The sequence below is a fragment of the Camelus dromedarius genome, chromosome 14, assembly GCF_036321535.1.
Source record: "Camelus dromedarius isolate mCamDro1 chromosome 14, mCamDro1.pat, whole genome shotgun sequence".
Lineage (NCBI taxonomy): Eukaryota > Metazoa > Chordata > Mammalia > Artiodactyla > Camelidae > Camelus > Camelus dromedarius.
The window spans coordinates 37,908,634-37,929,914 of record NC_087449.1 but is presented as its reverse complement, the minus strand read 5'-3'; the positions used below and the strand labels follow the sequence as shown (position 1 = coordinate 37,929,914).

General features: G+C 38.7%; 1 protein-coding gene across 3 annotated transcripts in view; it reads right to left on the bottom strand.

Annotated features, from left to right (window-relative positions):
• The window catches only part of PIK3R3 (phosphoinositide-3-kinase regulatory subunit 3), an 84,623-nt gene that overhangs the window by 8,614 nt on the left and 54,728 nt on the right, over window positions 1-21,281 (bottom strand). For all 3 annotated transcript variants that reach the window (XM_010984683.3, XM_010984682.3, XM_064493626.1), the window contains 4 exons: window positions 10,621-10,763; window positions 8,290-8,466; window positions 1,626-1,700; window positions 1,015-1,185 (listed from right to left, as the gene is read on the bottom strand). In XM_010984683.3, coding sequence (XP_010982985.1) covers window positions 1,015-1,185; window positions 1,626-1,700; window positions 8,290-8,466; window positions 10,621-10,763 — 566 coding nt within the window. The remainder of the gene's footprint in view (window positions 1-1,014; window positions 1,186-1,625; window positions 1,701-8,289; window positions 8,467-10,620; window positions 10,764-21,281) is intronic.

Genomic DNA, 21,281 nt, shown 5'->3' with positions numbered 1-21,281 from the left:
CACTAAGGACAAGACGACCATGTAAAGCACTGAGCACTCTGTTAATATGCATGTCTTTTGTCAGACCTCACCAACTTGCCCTCTTTGAGGGCAAAATTATCCTGTCATCTTTGTTTGCCTCCTGCCACGCCCATCAGTAGCATCATTATCATAATATTAGTAGATAACACTTACTTACCACGTTCCACGTTCCAGTGCTGATCAAAGCCTATTACATTACATATATTAACTCATGCAATAGACAGTATTATTATTAACCTTATTTTACAGATAAGAAAACTAGGCAAAGAAAGGTTAAGTGACTTACCCTAGGTGACACATTTGGTGAGTAGTAGAGTCAGGATTTGAATCCAGTATATCTGGCACCTAAGCTTGCTCTCATAACCATCCTCCTACACCTCTACTCTAAGCATGGTCTTTGTCAATGAAAACAGTTGCATTTTTAAGGAAATACACATAACACTTAGGCAAAAGCTGACTGAGGAATGATTAGTTTTCCCCAGAATTTCACTTTCCAATAAAAAGGAAAATAAGACTTTTCCAAACAAAGTTATAAGATCTTCTTACCGAAAACATCCAACATCTTCTATCACTACCCCAACAGAATACTATTTACAAAATTGAGATAGTTTGCCTTCTGAAGTAAAAACAGTTCTACTTCTAATCGAGCCTTCCTTAATCTGACAATGAAGGCCAAGTTAGGCATGCAGGAGACTACTAAAGAATTAAGATTCAATTGAAGACCTCAAATTACTTTTCACAGATACCTGAAATCCAATAGCAACAATGCAGGGCCTAATCTGCTTACCATTTAAATTACAATCCCCCAAATAATTTCAGATGATATTTCTCCTAAAGTAACTGTTTTCTTTGTACAAATATTAATGGTCTAAGAAAGTCATGGGTCCTCATTTCACTGCACTTCAATTGATTTGATCTGAATTTTACGAGGGTCGATTTCTTATTAACCAATGTGGCAGTTTCCAAAAGGTCATAGCCCCAGAGAATACTTACACCACAGAGCAAGCGTAACATCCTTTCTTGCTACTCTCTCGAATTAAGAATGCACCATCAGGTTTCCCGTAAAGCAAGTCCTCTGCTTGTACTCGGTTGATATCCTCAACAAACCAGGTTTTCTCATCATAGTGGGGCAGGTTTTCATCTTCCTCATTGATAAAATAGGTCCTAAAAATTAAATGTTAAAACATTATTCTAAGAATCAGGTTGCTTACATCTAAAAGTAAATTCATGAATAAAACTCTCTTCTAAATCCTTAACTACAAAATGACAAAGTGAAATTGCAATTACTTGGATATTTTTTAACAACTTCATCATTTGCTATCATGCAGAACGCACAGAATTCACATGTCCCATACAATAAGCTGACACATGAACGTCTGAATGAGCAATGCTTATTATGTGTCCAGGCTTCATCCAGTGCAGGAGGTCTCTGAGCTCAAGTGCCTTTGGGTAACTCCTGAGGCAATTCAATTTAAAGAGATGCAAAGTTCTTGATTCAATGTCCTCCAGTAACAAAGAGAACCAACATTTAGCAGTATTAAGAAGGCCCACGTCTTATACTGGGAACAAAGCCCTCTGACAGAAAGGTATAGAGAAGAACTTACTCATCAGCATCTTCATTCTTGATTCCCAGCCAGGCATTTAGACGCTTCTGCCTCACTCCTTTGTGATTGAGCCACCTGCCAGAGGGAAGACACCAATGTCACTATCCGTGCAAACTCTGCCTGGACAAAGTAGACCCGTCCAAGCTAACCAAACTTCCAAAGTTCAGGAACCTCTTATTTTCCACAGTCCCACCAAGAGTGGCCAGAGATTTCCCTAAACTAGTTTCTCCATTACTTTTCCTTCAGCTTTCTGAAGAAAGGCAGAAACACAGAGCTACCTGAAATCAGGCATCTCGCACTCTTCACTGTCCTTTTCTGGAAGTTCTATCACTGCAAGCACACACATCCATATGCACTCAAATACAACGGGACACTTGTTTCTGAAATCATTAGTTAGGTGAGCATGGTGTCACATCTGCAATCTCTACTCACCCAGAAGACGCAACTCCTCTGTGGCCTACTACACTGAGTTCAAAATTCTAAAACAGAATTTCAAGGTCTACTTTCGTACCTAAGCAAACCACAAGAAATTCAGGGTGGCAACCTGTATAATTAATACAAACTTACTTCATCACCAGGCAAATCATCGTATTTTAAAATATACCAACATTTAGATGTAAAATGATATAAATCATTACATTTAGTTCCACTGAGATGGACGATGGTCTGAAACTTGAGTGAAGTTATAAAAACTCTCATCACTGTCTGCCAACCAGGCTCTTGATAGGTTCAGATCTCATCAGAAACAGCACCTCCTCAGGGAGGGCTACCCTAACTCTCCCTGCTTAGGCAGTCCACCAGTCACACTGTCTGTACTTTACCTTAATTTATCATCTTCCCAGCACTTGCACAAAATTCATTGTTTTATATTTTCACTTGTTTATGTTTGCCACCCCCACTAAAACATAAGCTGCTTTAAAGAAAGGCATCTGTCCTGTTCCTGGCTATTCCGAATGCTAGAATCAGTGCCAGCACATAGTAGATACTCAACAGTCAGTATCTACTGTCAGTCAGAAAGTAGTCAGTAAATATTTGTAGGTGAGTGCTTATAACAAAATCTTCAGGGTCAACTCCAAGGTCACATTGTTTCTCTCTGACCCAAAAGTACACTAGATAACTTGGCATTACACCTAATTTCTGTCTGTTCTTCTAGACAGGTTACACAGCCTTTCTCAGTAAGACATGTTCTTCAGTTAACCTGGATTTCATTTTTATGTTTACAGAAACTGGAAAACAGCTAACATACAATCTTGATAGAATTCATTTAATAACAAACCCCCTCCTACACCATCACTTCTCTTAGCAAAATATCCAGACACCCTCATCTAAACGTTCTTATCATTCAAAATTTTCTCTCCTTGAAGAACTGATCTTTCCTTTATTAAATAAAGAGACAAGCACACTGGGTGAAAAATAAACAAACTGCAACCACATTTTCTCTCAAGTCCCCGTTTTCTTTTAGCCACTAACCTCTTTACACTGAGCTTCCCCTCCTGCCACAAGGGATGTGGGGACACCCGGGGAAAGCCAGGAGAAAGAGAAGAATGTTTTGGTTCACCCTTTATCTCCGATGGCCTCTGCCTTCTGACACAGGCAACTTCATCTACCACTATAGAGTTCTGAGTCCTTAAACATCTATTAGCAATGCTAGGAACTGGCTGGCTTTTAAAAATAATTTTTAAAACGCTCAAGTAATTTTAGTGAGTATGTTAATTCATATTTAACTTACTACTATTGAGTAATGCCTAGATCATATGGAAGTAGCTTCTATGGGAAAAACCTGAACAAAGCATCAAAGACCTAACATCCAGTTCTCCTTCTGTTACTAATTGTGTGGTCTTTTTTTTTTTTTAATTTCATTCTAGAAAAGTTACAAAGTTGAAGTTACAACATAAATTCAGTGCATAAAAGATACAATTATTTTCCTTATGTTCAGTTTCATTTTTCAAAATAAAATCCCTAATCAAACTGTCTTTTTGTTTACTACATACTATGACATTTTACTTAATTTCTATCAGTCAGGGTCTTGGCTAGAAGCAGACGGCACAGTCAAACTGGTAGTTGAGGAGAGCTGACTGTTTACAAAGGTCTGGAGAGGTTTTGGAGAAACTCTCAAGGGATTATACAATACCCTGGGTCTAGCAATAGTGGGAAGCCATAACCTCTCCTAGGATTGAGGAATCAGTCAGCTGGAGAGAGCAGCGACCTGAACTCAGAGAGTACTACATGGAGAGTGCCACCGTTGGTGGAGAACGGGACACAGCCACCTCACAGTCATCATCCAGGGAGGAAGCCGGAAAACAAATACTCTTACTTCACCCTTCTGCCCTCTCATCTCCTGCCAGTGCCTCCAAATAGCCACAACTAATTAGAAGTCAGAGTGCAAATAGATTCATTTTCTTAGCCACAGAGCAGGGTGGGGAAAAGATGAAGAGTAGAAATTGTGTGGGCAAATGGAAAATTCCATCCTTTGAAATGGATGAACTTTAAGTGGACTTTTTTCCAGGACCTATTATCCTCAGGTAAAGAAGATGGCTTCTATACTCAAGGAGTGTTTGGCCAGAATAAGAGAATAGGACTTTTAGTGGCTTATTTAGGACATGTTTTAATGTAAGATTAAACTAACTTTTGTAGTCACAATGTGTACCTTCACTTAACATTTATTGACATGGTAATGTCCTTCAGAATTCCTCATACACACTGCTGCCCCATCCTGCTTCTCCAATTCTGCGTTTGGAAAGTTGACTTTTTGGAGCTGTAAGATAACATTTATTCAAATTAAGTTTTATGATATTCAGTTTGGATCACAGTTTCAGTCTCCTGGGATCTTTCTGGACCTGGATATTTTATCATCTATCTTATCAGCTGCTCCTCCTAGCTTTTTGTCATCCTAAAATGATCAGCTGTTAAAGATCATCCAATCATTGATAATAACATTTTAGGGCATGGCTATGGATGGACTCCCAAGGCACACTACCTCAGACTACTCTAGGATGGCAATAATTCAGAGCATATTAGTCAGGCCAGACTAAGTCATGCTGCAGTCACACACAAATTGTGTGGTCTTGACCAGCCTTCCTTTATGCTTCAGTATTCTCTTCTAAAAAATAGGAAACCTACTACTCCTGTAGCTTTATTAAAGTTATCTTAAGAAAAATATGAGAAAAAAATTAGCTGGTGTTAGCATATCCTTACCTAGTCCCCACCTCAGCATGTAGGAGGGGAAAATATGTACATATGGTGTCCTTCAACCCAACTACTCCCCTCCAAGAGAAAAAAAGTTTGTGTTTCAGTCCAAGAATAAGAATTACACTGGGCAGTCCCTGAGAGAGAGGGATAAGAAAATAACACTTTGAAGCTGAGGCAGTCCTGAAAGAGAATTTATGCTTCCCTAAAGCATGGCTAAAGAATTAGGTGGGGTTCTTTAGCACAAGGGTTCCCAAGCACAAGGCACCCTGGATGGAAGGCAAAGTTTTAAGAAGCAGAGTCCATTGGGAGCCAGTAAGGAGATGACTTTGAAGAGCACCTCTGAATTTTATGGAACAGTGGTATTTAACCAGATGGCAGGACCCAGTGATTAGGGGTAGAGGAAGCACCCAATGATGGCAGTGATGAGGGACAAGAAACCTGTACTCCCCACAGACTAGTTCCTGGCACTACATCAGGATGACATTCTTATACGATCTGTGAGTGTGTGTGCACGTGCGCGCAAGCGTGTGCTCACAGAAGGTAGGAAAGTCTTAGTTAAAACCGAGATAAAATATTTCCTTTATAACCAGGCAGGTGGGAACTGGGAATAAATTAATTTTAATTTAAAGAAAAAGAGGATTACAACTTGTCTTGCATTAAGTTTTACGGACAGAACTTCACACTCCCTATATAAAATTGAGATAATCTAAGACATTTTGAATAAAAAATTCACTGTGAAAAATGTAAAGCTGTAAGAGATAAATTACAGAGTGATTAACTACTCTAAAAACCCAGACCATCACTGATGGAAAAGTAAAATAGGGCAGCCACTGTGTAAAAGTCTGGCAGTTCCACAGTTAAACAGAGTTACCACATGACCCTGCAACAATTCTACTCCTTGACATACTCAGGAGAACTGAAAATCTATGGCCATACAAAAACTTATACATGAACGTTCAGAGCAGCCTTATTCACAATATCCAAAATTCAGAAACAACCTAACTGCCCATCAATTGATGGAGAGTTAAACAATATGTAGTGTATATCCATACAATGGAATATTATTTGGCCATAAAAAGGAATAAGGTACTGATATATGGCTATACATGGATGACCCTTGAAAACATGCTGAGTGAAAAAAGCTACTCCTAAAAGATTGCGTATCATATGATTCCATGTACATGAAACGTTCAGAAGAGGCAAACCCATAAATACAGAAAATAGAATAGTGGCTGCTTAGGGCTGGAGGGAATAGGGTGATGGGGGATGACAGGTAAAAGGGTACATGGTTGCTTTTTAAGGTGATGAAAATGTTCCAAAATTGACTATGTTGATGGTTACATATATCTATGAATATACTGAAAAATACTGAATTATACACTTTAAATAGGTGAATTGTGATGGGATGTAAACTGTCTCTCAATAAAGTTGTTTTAAAAAACAGAACACACCACGCTCTACAGAACCCTTTGCTTACAAATTTCCCAGTACATATTACTCAAAACTCATTATTAATACCCCTATATTATTATGGCAAGTTATTCTTTATTTTGAACTTATAAATTTAGGTTTATGAATACCAATAAAAGTAAACGGTAGGGGTATTAATGATGAGTTTTGAGTAATATGTACTGGGGAATCTGTAACCAAAAGGGTAATCATGAACACTACTCCTGATGAAAAAGAACTGCAAATGAACAACCAAATTCCTTTTTTGAAAAGGAATTTTAAGGGGTTTTATATTTAAGAAATGAAATTCTCTAAGCATTTAAGGATATTCTAGAAAATAGCACATTGGGATCTCAGAAGAGAATCTCAAAAAATCCTTACGGGCTCTGCGGTGAGAAGTCAGGGGAACATCTACAAGCAAAGGGGGCTTGATGGAACTAATGACAATCTCCAGTTTGGTGCTGCAGAATTCCAACCAATTCCAAGTCCAAAACAGGACCAAAGAGGGCTCATATGCTGTATCATACAGCACTGTTCATACGTAGCACACATTTTACAACCTCTGTCCTTCAGGACCGACTGTACAGTTTCAGCATTAGAGCAGACTAAGCCCACCAGTCCTAGCGCTGTCTTTGTTAGAAACACCAAAGCACGGACGCTGGGACACTGGACAATCCTCCCTGAAGCAACCCTTCCAAAAGAGGTAACGGTTTTCTGTGTCTCCCTAAACATCCTGGCAGGATACGAGCAGGTCATGGCTTACCATCCATGATGTTACCTAACCTCTCTTCTATTTAGCTCACATAACTTGTTAAAGAAGTTTCAAGGTCTGGTTTGCCACTTAGTCATGCACCTTGGGATGATATGTTTCTTAATATCTCATTGCTTCCCAAGGCAAAGGAGTACTTCCATTCACTCCTTTGGTCCGTGGTATAGCCTCCTGGGGCCTTTCTTCAGCTTCATTATGTGACCAGAACCACGTAAGCATTCCAAGAGCAGACACACCCTGCTTTTAGACAAGGGCACCTCCTTCCCTTGTTTCCAAAGCTCTTCTGTATGCTTTGTGTACTTGCTTGACTTTTTTTGGCCACAATAGCAAACTGAAAGATCTCTAGAGAAGAGGATTACTAAAAACTACTCAGCATAGTGTAGTTATAATTGTTTGCCCCAAAACTGTACCTTAAATTCCTTTACTGACAACAGTCACTGTTTCAACCCCATAGCTTCTACTTTATCCCTTCCTCCTTTCTCACACAAAGAAACCCTGAAGTCTATGGAAAACCCCGTCAAAGTCTTCACTCTGTCTCCTCCTGCCAGGAGTTTGAATTAAGTGTGTTACATGCATGAAAGTCAGGCATAAACATATTTCATCCATTCATCACTAGAACTAAACCTAATATATTTTCCTTTCTTGTGGATTCTCTCCTTCTATGAAGCAGTCATCCAGCCTTTTAAAAATCGAATCCACACATCTTGTTCTGATAACATATTTTTCAATCTATTTGTAATATATATTATATATATCATTATATCTAGCCAAATCACATAGTTTTCCATCACTCCTCAGTACGCCACCTTTCATACCTGCTATAGACACATTCCTGTTACTTAAGTGGAGGATTTTATTTCTTAAATATAAAAACCCTTCTAATGGCTTGTTCTCTGTACTTATTTGTAGGCCCCATTCTCAGTGTCCTTGCCTGTGCCCATGAGGGGTAATTTCTGTTTCTATGCTTCTCTGTAGCAAAGATTCTAGGTTTTGTGTTTTAGGCAAACATTAACCTGTACTTTTTAAGCTCTATCACTTTGTTCATCTATATGATTACAGTCCTACCTTCTGATTGGCCCCACACTTGACTTCAGGTGGACTCTGGTACCCCTGCAGCTAACAAGACTGCTTCCCTAAACTCTTACAATCTTATTGGCCAGTTCTCAATTACAAATCTCTTCTTCTACCTCTAGCGTCTCTGGTGCCAGCACAAATTGGTGGTGGTGGTTCCCTCCCACACAGGCCCAGAACACTCACACGAGGTGCTGATCTCGGATCTTGCGCAGCTGGATCAGGTCAGGTTTGATACTGTTCATTTTTTTATCTATTTCCCGGTTGTCCAAAGCTTGTTTCTTCAAATCCTGCTCTAGACGCATTTTGCTATCATGAATCTCACCCAGACGTGATTTCAATTTGTCATAATTCATCATAATTCTGTGAAAATATGTGACATATTAAGGCTAACATAGGAACCAAGCAGAAGCGTTCTCTAGTGTGAACATAGTCCTAATTCCTTAAGTGTGGCGGACACCTGTTGTTTTTGCCCAGCGCACACCCACTCCCAGTCTCCTGGTACTGCACCCTGACGCTCCCTGCAGGTGAGGGTCCTGCCCCCATCACAGACATACACAGCCTACGCTGGCCAGTAAGAGCATTCCGTTCCCTCCTATCCCTACCTTAGGCCACAGGAACTTGTTCAAGAATGGGAATAATACCCAAACTGACCCAGTGAGGGTCAGTTCTAGGACTCTTGCTAGAAATATTGCAAACAGATTCTCTCTTTCCACTGGGATTGGTAAATTATGAACATGTGATTCTAGCACTCCCAGCAGTCAGTACCACTACCTCACAGGAAAAGCCTGCCTGAGGACAAAACCAACACAGAGAAAAACTGAGACAAAAGACAGAGAATGAGGAGAATCCTGGTGATCTTGTTTGGGCCCTGGATTCAGCCATGACTGAACAAGTAAAGCTGGGTTACTGTGTGAATTAAATGTGGTAACACATGTAAAAGGAATAAACAATGTCTGGGACATCTTGGTAAGCCCTCAGGAGATGATGACCCTAACTTCCCCAGCACACCAAGTTTTGCTGTGTTCTGAACCCCAAGGCAACAAGTGTCCACATTACTCATTTGTCACTCAATAATATATAGTTTTTATATTACTATTAAAATTTCATCATGCTGCTTTACCTCCTTTTGCAACTAAACTACAAGTTCTTTTCTATTTCTTCACTATTAATAATTGTCATTTATTGATTTCATATGTCAAGATACAAACACATGCCTTTCTGTACCATGAATGTGTGTGTGTGTATTACTTCATTCTCACAGCATTTCAACAAGGTTTTATCCATAGTTTTATGGAGGAAGAAACAGGCCCAGTTAAGTAACTCACCCAAGGACACACAGCTAGTAAATGGTTAACCCTTAAGCCATACTGCTTATACTACACTTAATCCTATTCTTATGCACACAGAAGTACACTAATACTTTGGTGCTAATATGAGAAATAATTTTGCTTTCCATACACATATGATTCATTTTTATTATGTACTTTTTTTTACTTCTCAGCCCACTGTTATTTGGCTCAGTCTTCTAATACCTCACTAAATTTGCTTTGATAAAGGCTCTTTAGTTGTGAGATCCAATACTTCTCATGCTTCTCACTCTCGCACTCTCTGTGCAATGTAATCTCATCCTTAGTATCTACCATCACCTACACACATGTGCTTCCCAGATCCTGTCTGTACCCTGAGTTCCAAACAACCAGCTGCCTGCCCCACAGATAAGTCTATCTGGGTTCTCACAGGAGCCTCACACTTACTGGGACCAACTCCAAACTCCCCTCATGTACTTCCCATTTTGGGGAATAATACCATCGCTTAGTCACTCATTTCAGAAATCTACGAATAATCTTTGGCTTCTCCCACACCTGCCATATCTTGTCAGGCATCAAGTCTTCAGCATTTCTGTTAACTCCGTCTCCTTTCCTGCCATTGCTCTGGTTCAGGCCTTTACCATCTTTTAACCTGATGACCACAAAGATGCAGTCAGTCACCTGCAACAAGCAGGCTAGTCTTCCTGCCTATGCTCTTGTTCTGCCTTCAATTTATTCTCAGACTGCTGTTGTTGGTTTTCAGTTCAACAACTATTCCATGAGCACTATGTGCTCTCAGGCACCATAATATGTGCTGGAACTATCAGGGAAAATAAGCCAGCATTCTTACTCTCAACAAGCTTGCACTTCGTGGGTGTGACCCTCAGTAAATGTCACAAGAGGGATCAGGACCAGATACTATGAAGGTAGGGACAAAAAGCTTCTAAACTACTCCAGGGAATCAGAGAAGATTTTTCGAGAAAAAGTCACATCTACAGCTGAGTCCCAAAAGATGAGCAGGGGTCAACAGTTAAGGATGGAGAAAGAATGCACAAGTGAGGAGGGTCAGTTTGGTGCTTTAAGTGTGAACAGCAAGTAATTCCATACAGCAGTTTGAGGCGGGGTAAAAGCAGACATGACAGAGATCACTGGAGAAGAAAAGACGTCTTGTCTTACTGATGCACTTGGAGGTATTAGGTAGATTTACCGTTCAATTTCCTTTTCATTCCCCTCTCTCCGAAATCGCTCAATATATTCTTTGCTATGTTGTTCTTGTGTGTGACACTGCTCTTCAAATATTTTAATTGTTTCATTAAAAGCTTCAATTGCAGTCCTCTTCATCTGGATTTCCTATAGGAGAAAAAACAAAAACATGTACTTCATTATTTTTTGAAACCTTAATCTTTTAAAACAAATCTTACAGTTCTAGTTATAATTCCATATAAGATCAAATTAAGAGGGCTAAAATGAGGCCCTTTATTAAACTCTTACCCTTATTACTTTTTTGCAAAAGACATCATTCAAACTCTAAAATAAAAGAAAAATAACTATTACCTGCAATATAGCTGAGAACCCCAGAAAGTCCTCTGAGTTACTAAGAGAGATGAACCCTGAAGACGAGGATAAAGTTCTGCCTGTGTAACTACTGTAGTGCTGACCCGCAAAAGGCACTGAGGGAGTGAAGAGAAAGCACAGAGGAGTCCACGCGCCAGCGTGCAAACCCTTATTCCCAGAAGAGCCCTGTAGAGTCTATTTACTCTTACTTTCATTTCTAAAGCATGTCATTTTCCAAACAGATCCATCAGTAGATTAATCTGATTATAAGCAGAAAGTGAAAAGGGGAAGAATAACGGCTAACATCAGTTGCCGAATAAGATGAAACACTAAAAACTCCACAAAGCAGAAGCCCAGGAGGCTAGGCCAGTCAGCGCCAGGTAAGCAGCCCTCCACGTTTCAGTGAGCTCTGAGGGCATCTGTGCACTTTAGCACTGAATCAAGAGTCCCCTAAAATCTTCAGAGAGGGTTAAATTTTGTTCAGTATACTTCAGAAAGTCAAGAAATACGTATAAAGGTCTAGAAAGATTACTATCCTGAATGTTTACAATTTTTAAAGTTTTGGTGCTTATGGGATAATTCCTCAACTATTTAGCACTGGTTAATTTCAACAAATGATTACTGAGAATCTACTATATAGAAAGTACCACCTGGTGGTAAAAGATTCATAAGACATGGAGCCTTCCCTCCAGGATTCAGAATACACAGGTGAAACAGATTTCTGAACTCTAGTAAGGCTTTGTTTCATGTCATGATACTGGCAATAAAGTGGGCTGAATTGGTTACTGCTTTACAGAGGCTTCAAGGGGGTGGCGACATCTGAGCTAGATCTCAAAGAACTGGGGTAGGAGGAGAAAATTCAGCATTGCACACGGATGGCAAGGCATCTACATGAAATAACAGTGGATGTTCAGGATCAGCAACAGCTCAGTAGGTCTGGAACATAAGGGACACCAGTAGATGAGGGACACTAGAACCTTGTGATGTTATATAATTGAGGTTACAGCATACATATCTCAAAGAGCCCTATAAGCTTTATTGGAATGCACATATCTAAATATCAAGCTATAAATTCTACAACTCTCAAATTAGAGTGGAGGGTCTTAGCTCCCTTGGCAAGGTTAGAAATTACCAACAAAGTTCTGGCCTGTATCATCAAAGAAAACACCAATAATTGGACTTTACTTACACTGGTATACGTGTCAGTAGGTAGGGCAGCAAAGGGAAAAGTATTTGGTATCACTGCCAAAGCAGCTGCTCCCCCATAAATAATGCCACTATACCTACCACCAAAACTATAAACCTACGTGTCTTTACACCCCTTCCCTCCTTTCTCTTCCCTTTTATCTCCATGTGCTCTGGGTCACACCTCTTCTTCCTTTCTCAGGTACTTCATTCCATCACATCAGCTAGCCCCTCTTCATTCACGCTCCCAGGCTAATGGTTCTTTCTCATCAGTGTACAAACAAGTTCTAGTAACACCATTTGAAAAAATACCCCTTAACCCTAAATCCTCTTCCAGTCACAGTTAAGTGTTAAAAGAGTTTATATGAGCTCTCTTTCCTTGTATCTCATTCGTACTGCAGCTCACTCTATTCTGGCTTCTGTACTCTCCATTCCATAGAGACTGCTCTTTCCAAGGTCACCAAGGATTTCATTGCCAAATTCCTGCCTCTAATTCCAAGCCATCACTAAATCCTATCACTTTTCCTCCTAATTAATGTAATCCAGATGTCAAATATCCCCACTTGCAGTCTGTTCTCACCCTGTGCCAACTCTGACTCAGGATACACCATCTCTTCCCATTCTCTGGGAAGAATTTGACTGCATCAAACCAATCAAGATTTTTATCTAAGATTTCACAGGAAAAAAAAAAAAACCAGAGGTCTCTAACACTCAGAAATAGAGGAGGTCCATTCTTTAATTTCCCCTCAACACTTATAGTCCCAGCAACTCTCCTACACTGCTAATCACTGGGTCCCTCTGGATCCCTCCTCTTGTCCCCCACCTCCCAAAGCTTTAAGCCTCCAAGGCTCTTCTCTGCTCAGCCCCATCTCAAGTCTTGCTCTCAATTCTCACACAGAGAAATTAGTCCTCTTCTAGCTTTTTTGGTTGCTTCTATTCACCCCCATTCCCTGCTCCCCAACCAGGGATTCCAAGTCCAGAACCCAGTCTCATATCAGCTGCTCAGAACTAGTATTCTGCTGTTAAGTCCCCAGTATTATGAAGCATGTTTGCAGCATGTGCAGCTTTCTCTGCTTTCTCCAGCCATGGCAAGAAAGCAGAAATGCAGCCCTACATGAGCCAAAGCCATATGCAACTTTGGCTATTTTTCCTAGCCTCTATTCACAGGAGGGTTAGCCCTCCCTGAGCTTTCAGTTCATACCATGAGTCTGACTTCAGAAGGCCCTTGACAAGGGTGGAGTGCTTTGGTTCATTATCTTGTAAAAATTCATTCAACAAACAACTGAACACTAACTATATGCCAGGCATTATTTGAAGCACTTGGGAAACGTAAGCGAACAAGCTTAAAATAAAGATTTCTGCCCTCCTGGAATTTATAGTTTAGGGGGTTATGTAGACTATAAATAACAGGTATAACATATAAAGTAATAGCAAATAAATTACATAGTTTGTTAGAAGGTAAGACATTATGGAAAAAAGAAAAGTAGAATGGAGAAGGAGAAGTGAAATACGAGTTGAAATTTTAAATGAAGTTGTCAGGTAGGCCTTGCTGAGATGACAACACTTGAGCAAAGCCCTGAAGGAGATGAGGGGGTTAGCCAGGTGATTATCTGGGGCAGGTGAGTGTTTCAGGCAAGGAATTAGTGCAAATACTCAAAAGTAGGAAACAGGTCAAATGTACTTGAGGAACAGCAAGGAAGCTAGTGTGGCTGGAGTACAGTGAGGACAAGAGTTCTAAGAATGAGGTCAGAGAAGAAGAGGGGCACAGACCACACTGGGCATTGTAGAAAGGACTCTGACTTTGTGTAAAACGCGAAACCAGAGATAGGTTTGAAACAAAACAGTGCTATGATCTTACTTACGTTTCACAAGCATCACCCAGCTGCTATGCTGAGAACTGCTCAAGAGGAGGGGAGCATGGATAAGGGCAAGCAGACCAGTTAGGAGGCTTCTGCGGCAAATCAAGGCACAAAACGACAGCGGCTTAGATCAAGGCATTAACGGTGGTAAGAAGGGGTAGGTTCTGGGTGTATTCTAAAGGTAAAGTTAACAGGAGTTCCTGATGGATTGGACGCAAGGTATAAAAAAGCGAGCCTAGAATGACTTCAAAGCTTTTAGCCTGAGCAAGAAGAAGGGACATGGTAACTCTCGACTGAGATGGGGAAGGAGAAGGTAGAACAGCCCTGAGATGGAATATCAGAGTTCTATTTTCAATACGTTAAGTTTGAGATATCTATTTAAACATCCAAGTGACGCTGAAGAACAGGCCATTGGATGTATGAGTCTAGAGTTAAAAGAAGTTAGAAGAACCAGACATAAGTTTGGGAGTTACTGGCAATACAGATGGTATGTAAAGTCACAAGATTGTCTGAGACACCAGAGAGCGAAAGACTAACTAGAAAAGAGAAGAGGATCACAGTCGAAGAGGAGAAACCAGCAAAGGCTAAGAAGGAGCTACCAGGGAGGTCAAGCTATCAGCTGTCTCTGCTTATTTCCAGATCTGGAAGTTCCATTTATGATGATTATTATAGGCTTCACTTCCACCTCTGATCTACAGAAATATTCATACTGTTTTTGCATACAGCCATGGGCTTTTAATGTGTATCATTTTTAGCATGAAATATAGTAAGTGCATAAAAAATACACAGCTTAACAAATTATTATAAAATGAACACTCACTACCAGCACCCTAGAAACTTAGAAAAACCCCCTGCGTATCTTTACTGGATCACAACTCCCTGCCTTTTCCCCCTCCGTCTCCCCTGCCTTGATAATAACACTGTCCTGCCCTTTACGATGATCATTTTCTTGTTACTCTTTACGGTTTGGCCACTTGATGCTCCTAGCCAAAATAAAAAAGTTTAACACTTACTTGGTTTTCTTACCTTATATGAACAGACTCGCATTATACACATACACACATATATATATACTCTTGAATCTTTTACTCAATATTCTTTGTGAGATTAAACAGTGTTATATCTTGCCCTTTAAATAAATATACACATACAATTACAGACATCCATCATTGTTTTATCTGATGCAGAGGAAAGGGATTAAAGTATGCTTTTCTGACTAATGCACATTGTATTTAACAAATATTGCCAGAGTACTTCATGCTTTTGCAAAATAGGGCCTCATCTCTCCGTCTGTGTTTCTAGAGTCAGGCATAGTAAGTATCAAACCTACAGTAGGTATTCAATAATTGTTTTTGGACGGTTGTACTAACTTTTTTCACCCGATTCTCCCTCCTCCCTCTCTCCCTCTCCCTCTCTCACACACTCACACACACACTCTCTCTCTCAAATACAGCTGTGGTTGCTAGTATCTCCATCTTACAGATGGGAACTTAAAGCACAGACACTCTCTCAGGGGACATAACCAGTTTTTAGCATAACCAGGATTAGAAAATAAATCTCTTAAATTCCAATTCCGTTAATTTTGTATTTTTAAAGAAGGTAATACATACATAGAGGGGAAAAAAAATACATCAAACAATATAAAAGAATAGTGAAGATTAAATTCCCTACTCCCGGACTTTCACTGCCTTAATTATCCTCCCCAGAGGTTATATCAGTTTCTCACCAGAGATATTCTGAGGACATATAAACATATCACCTCCCAAGTTCTTTCTTTTTAACCATAAATGACCATATAAAATTTTGCTACCTCACTTTTTTACTTAGATACCTTAAAAATCACTAAAAAATCAGTAAATATAGACTGCCTAGTCTTTTTGATGGTTATAGAATAATTTCATTCCATTTTGTTAAAAAGAAAAGGCCATTTTTATTTTAGAATAATATATGCATATTATTATTTCTGTTAGTACCTCCTTCTTTCTATTTTAACTGTATTTTTCCGAGATCTCTCTAATTCTATCACCCAAAACATCCCAGCATATTTTTTCCCCAGCACATTTTTATAAAGTCTTCTCCCTTCAGGTGAGCGGGCCCACCCAAAGCTGAAATCATGCTGCACACACAACTCTAAATGCTGTCTTCTTTACCTGAAACTACATCACTAGCATTTCTGGGCTTGTCAGGAATTCCTAAGAAGCACTTAATAACAGCAGTTGCCTCTGGAGAATGGGGGCTTTTACTTTGTATGACATAATTCATATAGAATTCAGCAATAATTTACATTTAATTTAAAATACATATTTATATAACTTTTCCACTTTAAAAAAATCAAAAAGTTTTGAAATAATTTCTGAAAATTATTTATTAGTTATATAATTTTCTCTGTATGTATGATAATTTCACCCCCTCAAGGTTGACCACTTATGTTGATTCAATCTGAAGAAGTCTCAGTAACTTTTTCCCCAGTCTACCTCAAACACTAGCCTCATCACAGATAATTCATCTGGACAAGGTAAAGAAGTACAGAGAAACTGAAATGTGTGGGAAAAAAAAAAAAGCACACACACACAGGCACCCTACAGACACAGCATAAATATCAAAAAGGGTTATTGAAATCATTCTGAATAAAAGAAAACCTGAAAATAAAATGATATCAAAATCTCACATAGGAAAAATGACCAGTACAGCACTCTGGCCACTGTAACTCCAACCTTTTCCCAATCAGCACTACATCTCATATCTAACCTGTAATCCTCACAGGCCAATATCCTCTAATGAACTCCTCCAGTCCTGAGGTTCCTTGTGCAGTCTCTACCTTTACACTGCCCACCACAGACACTAGCCTAGAAGTAAGATCAAGGGCTTTGGGGCTGGGAAAATCAAGAACATAAATACTAGGGTCAAAACAAGATACCAAGAGGAACAGAAATACTGGAATAGCTCATAGCAACTAACCCTTTCACAGATAACAATTATAAACTACAGACAAAGACATTAAAAAAAAAAACAAGTATTTCATATTACAGTCAAATTGTCAAAACACAAAGACAATCTTGAAAGCAGAAAAAGAGAAACAACTCATCATATACAGAAGACCCTCAATAAAATAGCTGATTTCCCATCAGAAACCATAGAGGCCAGAAGGCAGTGGGCATATTTAAAGCCCTGAAAGGAAAAAAAAAAAAAAAAACCCGTCAGCCAAGAATTCTATACCCAGCAGTACCATCCTTCAAGAATGAAGAAGGGAAAATTAAGGTATGCCTGGATAAACAAAAGTTGAGGGAGTCTGTTATCACCAGACCTGCCCTACAAGAAATGCTAGAGAGACTCCAGCAGTGAGAAATGAAGAGGACACTAGACAGTAACTCAAAGCCACACGAAGAATAAAAGTAAAGGTAACTGCAAAAGTAAATACAAAAACCAGTATTTCTGTACTTTTGGTTTGTAACTCCCCTTTTTTTCTAGATGATTTAAAGCACAAATGCATAAAACAATAATTATAAATATGTGTTAATGGGTATACAATGTGTAAAAATGTAATCAGTGGCAAGAAAAATATAAGGGGGGAGGAATAAAGACACACAGGAGCAGTGTTTATACCCTACTGAAAACCTATTTATAGTAAGTTGGTATTACTCAAATTAGGTTATTTGATATTAGTAGATATTCAAAAATACTAAAAAAGAGATGCTACTTGTAATCTCTAAGGCATCTACTAAAAAAACTAAAAAATACACAGAAAAGGAAAGAAGTGGGAAATCAAAAAGGTACATTACCAAAAAAATCAACTGAATTTTAAAAAGCCAGTAATGGAAGAACTGAAGAATAAAAAACACATAAGACACAGAAAACTCATAGATAAATGCCAGATGTCAGTCCTTTCTTATCAGTAATCAGTAATTATTTTAATTGTAAATGGATTAAACTCTCCAACTAAAAGGGAGAAACTCACAGGTAGATTAAAAAAAAAACAAAACCATGATCCACCCATATGCTGTCTACAAAAGACTCACTTCAAATGCAAAGACATAAAACATTGAAAGTAAAAGGATGGAAAAAATATCCCATGCAAATAGGAACCTAAAGAGAACTGTGGTGGCTATATTATTATCAAAACAGATTTTAAGTCAAAAGAGGTTAAAAGAGACAAATAAGGACATTACCTATTGATAAAGATTCAATACATCAAGAAGACAAAACAATCATAAGCATATGTGCCAAGACTTCTTGTTTCCAAATCTGCATGTAGGAGCTTGGCAGTCACCACTCCATCCAAAAAACAAGTAAAAAGCTGAACAGACTGAAAAAGCAACTACTCTTCCAGCATCTGTAGGAGAGGTTAGGACACAGGACAAACTGATGTCCCCAAGGCTGGAGAGGCAGACAGATGAATACATATTACCATGGCTTACAACATGGCAGAGATGCAAAAGCAGAAACCTCTGCAGGAACCAGAATAGGGCAGAAAATTTAACTGTAACTGACAAATGGCTGCTGGAGGCTCAGTGTAGACAACTCTGACAGTTAAAATCTCCAGGGGACCCAGTCATAGAGGGTTTCCCCAAATTTTATGAGATTTACTTCTAGGAGCTCAACTAAGTTCTCATAGCAAATTCCAAAGAAAAATCCCCTCTTGCTTCCAGCAGTGAGAAGAGAAAAGGAACCATTCTGAAGTATGCCAGAGCACTCTGTCTTTCATAATAAGGCCTCACCTCAGAAGAAGCTAGTTAACCACAGCCTAGCCTCCTTCAGTACTATCAGAGCCTCGCTGACCTGGGAAAAGGGAAATAACCCAACTCCAGCCAACTCTAGCCATCCTCTCTCACTTAAGGGTGGAGGAAAAAAATCTGAGAAACATTGTGAAGTTCAGAGTCCAGAGGCACAGGACTCTAAAAGATTGAGACCTAATAATAGGGCTATAGGATGCTTCCCCACCCCAATACCTCAACACCACATTACTAAAAGCCTGTTTACAGCAGTTCTTTTTACCCAGTACACCCTTTCCAGCTATCAAGAAAAAATTATAGGTGGGGGAGGGTAATAGCTCAGTGCTAGAGTGTATGCTTAGCATGTACCAGGTCCTGGGTTTAATCCCCAGTACTTCCATTTAAAAAAATAATAAATAAATAAAATAAATTAAAAAATTAAAAAAAAGAAAAAATCATAAAGCAACTGAAAGCCACCCCCCTCACACACACACACAAAAAACCAATTTGAAGAGACATATCAAGCATCAGAAACAACATGGCAGGGATGTTGAAATTATCAGAACAGGAATTTAAAATAACTATGACTAATATGCTAAGGACTCTAATAGGTAACTCAGACTGAATGCAAGAACATATGGGCAACATATAGAGAGATGGAAATACTACTACCTTGACATGGCTAAGGAAACAACCCCTGAGCTTAAGGGTATCTCAACAGAAACCTCCAAAACTGAAAAATAAAGAGAATGAAGACTGAAAAAAAATAACAGAATATCCAAGAACTTTGGGACAATTGCAAAAGGTATAGCATACATGCAATGGGAATACAAGAAGAAAAAGAGAAACATATATGAGAGAGCCTCAAAATAAATCAAGTAAAAATTGATGGAACTGAAAGTGGAATAGACAGTTCAACAGTTCTACAATAACAGTTGTAGACTTCAATACCTCACATTCAGTAATGGTTAAAATGACCAGACGAAAGATGAATAAGAAAATAGAGGATATGAACAACTCTATAAATCAGTTAGACCTAACGTATACAGAACACTACCCAACAACAACAGAATACACATTCTTTTCAAGCACATATGAAATATTCTCTAGGACAGATCATATTAGGCCACAAAACAAATCATAATACATTTTAAAAGACTGAAGTTGTACAAAATATACTTTCAAATCACAATGGAATGAAACTAGAAATAAATAACAGAAGGAAAACCGAAAAAAAATCCACAAATGTGTGGAAATTAAACAACACGTTCTTAACCAACGGTCAAAGAAGAAATGACAAGAGAAATTAGAAAATATCTTGAGATAAATAAGAACTAAAACACAGCATACTGAAGTCCATGAGATATAGTAAAAACAATACTTGAGGGAAATTTATAGCTGCAAACAATTATATTGGGGGGAAAAAAAAGATCTAAAATCAATAACCTACGCAAAACAAAATGATACCCTAGGATGTGGAAGAAAAAATCTGCAAATCATGTGACTGACAAAGGTTTAATTTCCAGAATATATAAACAGCTCATACAACTTAACAACAAAAAAATAATCCAACCCAAAAATGGGCAGAAGACCTAAACAAGCAATTCTCCAATGAAGACACACACAGCAATAGGCACATGAAAAAATGCTCAGTATCACTAATTATCAGAGAAATGCAAATCAAAACTACAATGAGATATCACCTCACACCAGGCAGAATGGCCATCATTCAAAAGTCCACAAACGATAAATGCTGGAGAGGCTTGGGGAAAAGGGAAACCTCCTACACTGTTCGTGGGCATGTAGTTTGGTGCAGCCATTGTGGAAAACAGTATGGAGATCCTCAAAATAACTAAAAATAGAATTACCATATGATCCAGCAATCCCACTCTAGGGCATATCTGGAGGGAACTCTAATTCAAAAAGATACGTGCACCGCAATGTTCATAGCAGCACTATATACAATATAGCCAAGACATGGAAGCAACCTAAATGTCCATCAACAGATAACTGGATAAAGAAGATGTGGTATATTTATACAACGGAATACTACTCAGCCATAAACAAGAGTAAAATAATGCCATTTGCAGCAATATGGATGGACCTGGAGATCGTCATTCTAAGTAAAAGTAAGCCAGAAAGAGAAAGCAAAATAAGAAATTTTAAAAACAATGAACAAAATTTCTACCTTAAAAAAGCTAGAAAAGGAAGAGCAAATTAAATTGAAAGGAAGCAAAAGAAAGTATATACTGAAGAGAAAAGGAGAAATTTATGCAACAGAAAACAAATACCAGGAAAAAAACCCATTACTGTTACCTCCTAGAAAGAATTCAGGCAAGTTGCTGTTGCACAGAGAATTCACTTTGAACTTAGTAAAACGGATTAATGCTACTATAACAAGGACTAATCAACACAAACTAATGCTTCTATAAACCATTTGATATTTAAAGTAATAATCTGTGTTTCCAAAGAATGTACATGAGAAACCCAGTTAAATATACATTCTCAGGCCACAACTGACCCAAATATTGCAACAGACAATATTTCCTGAAGATGTGCAA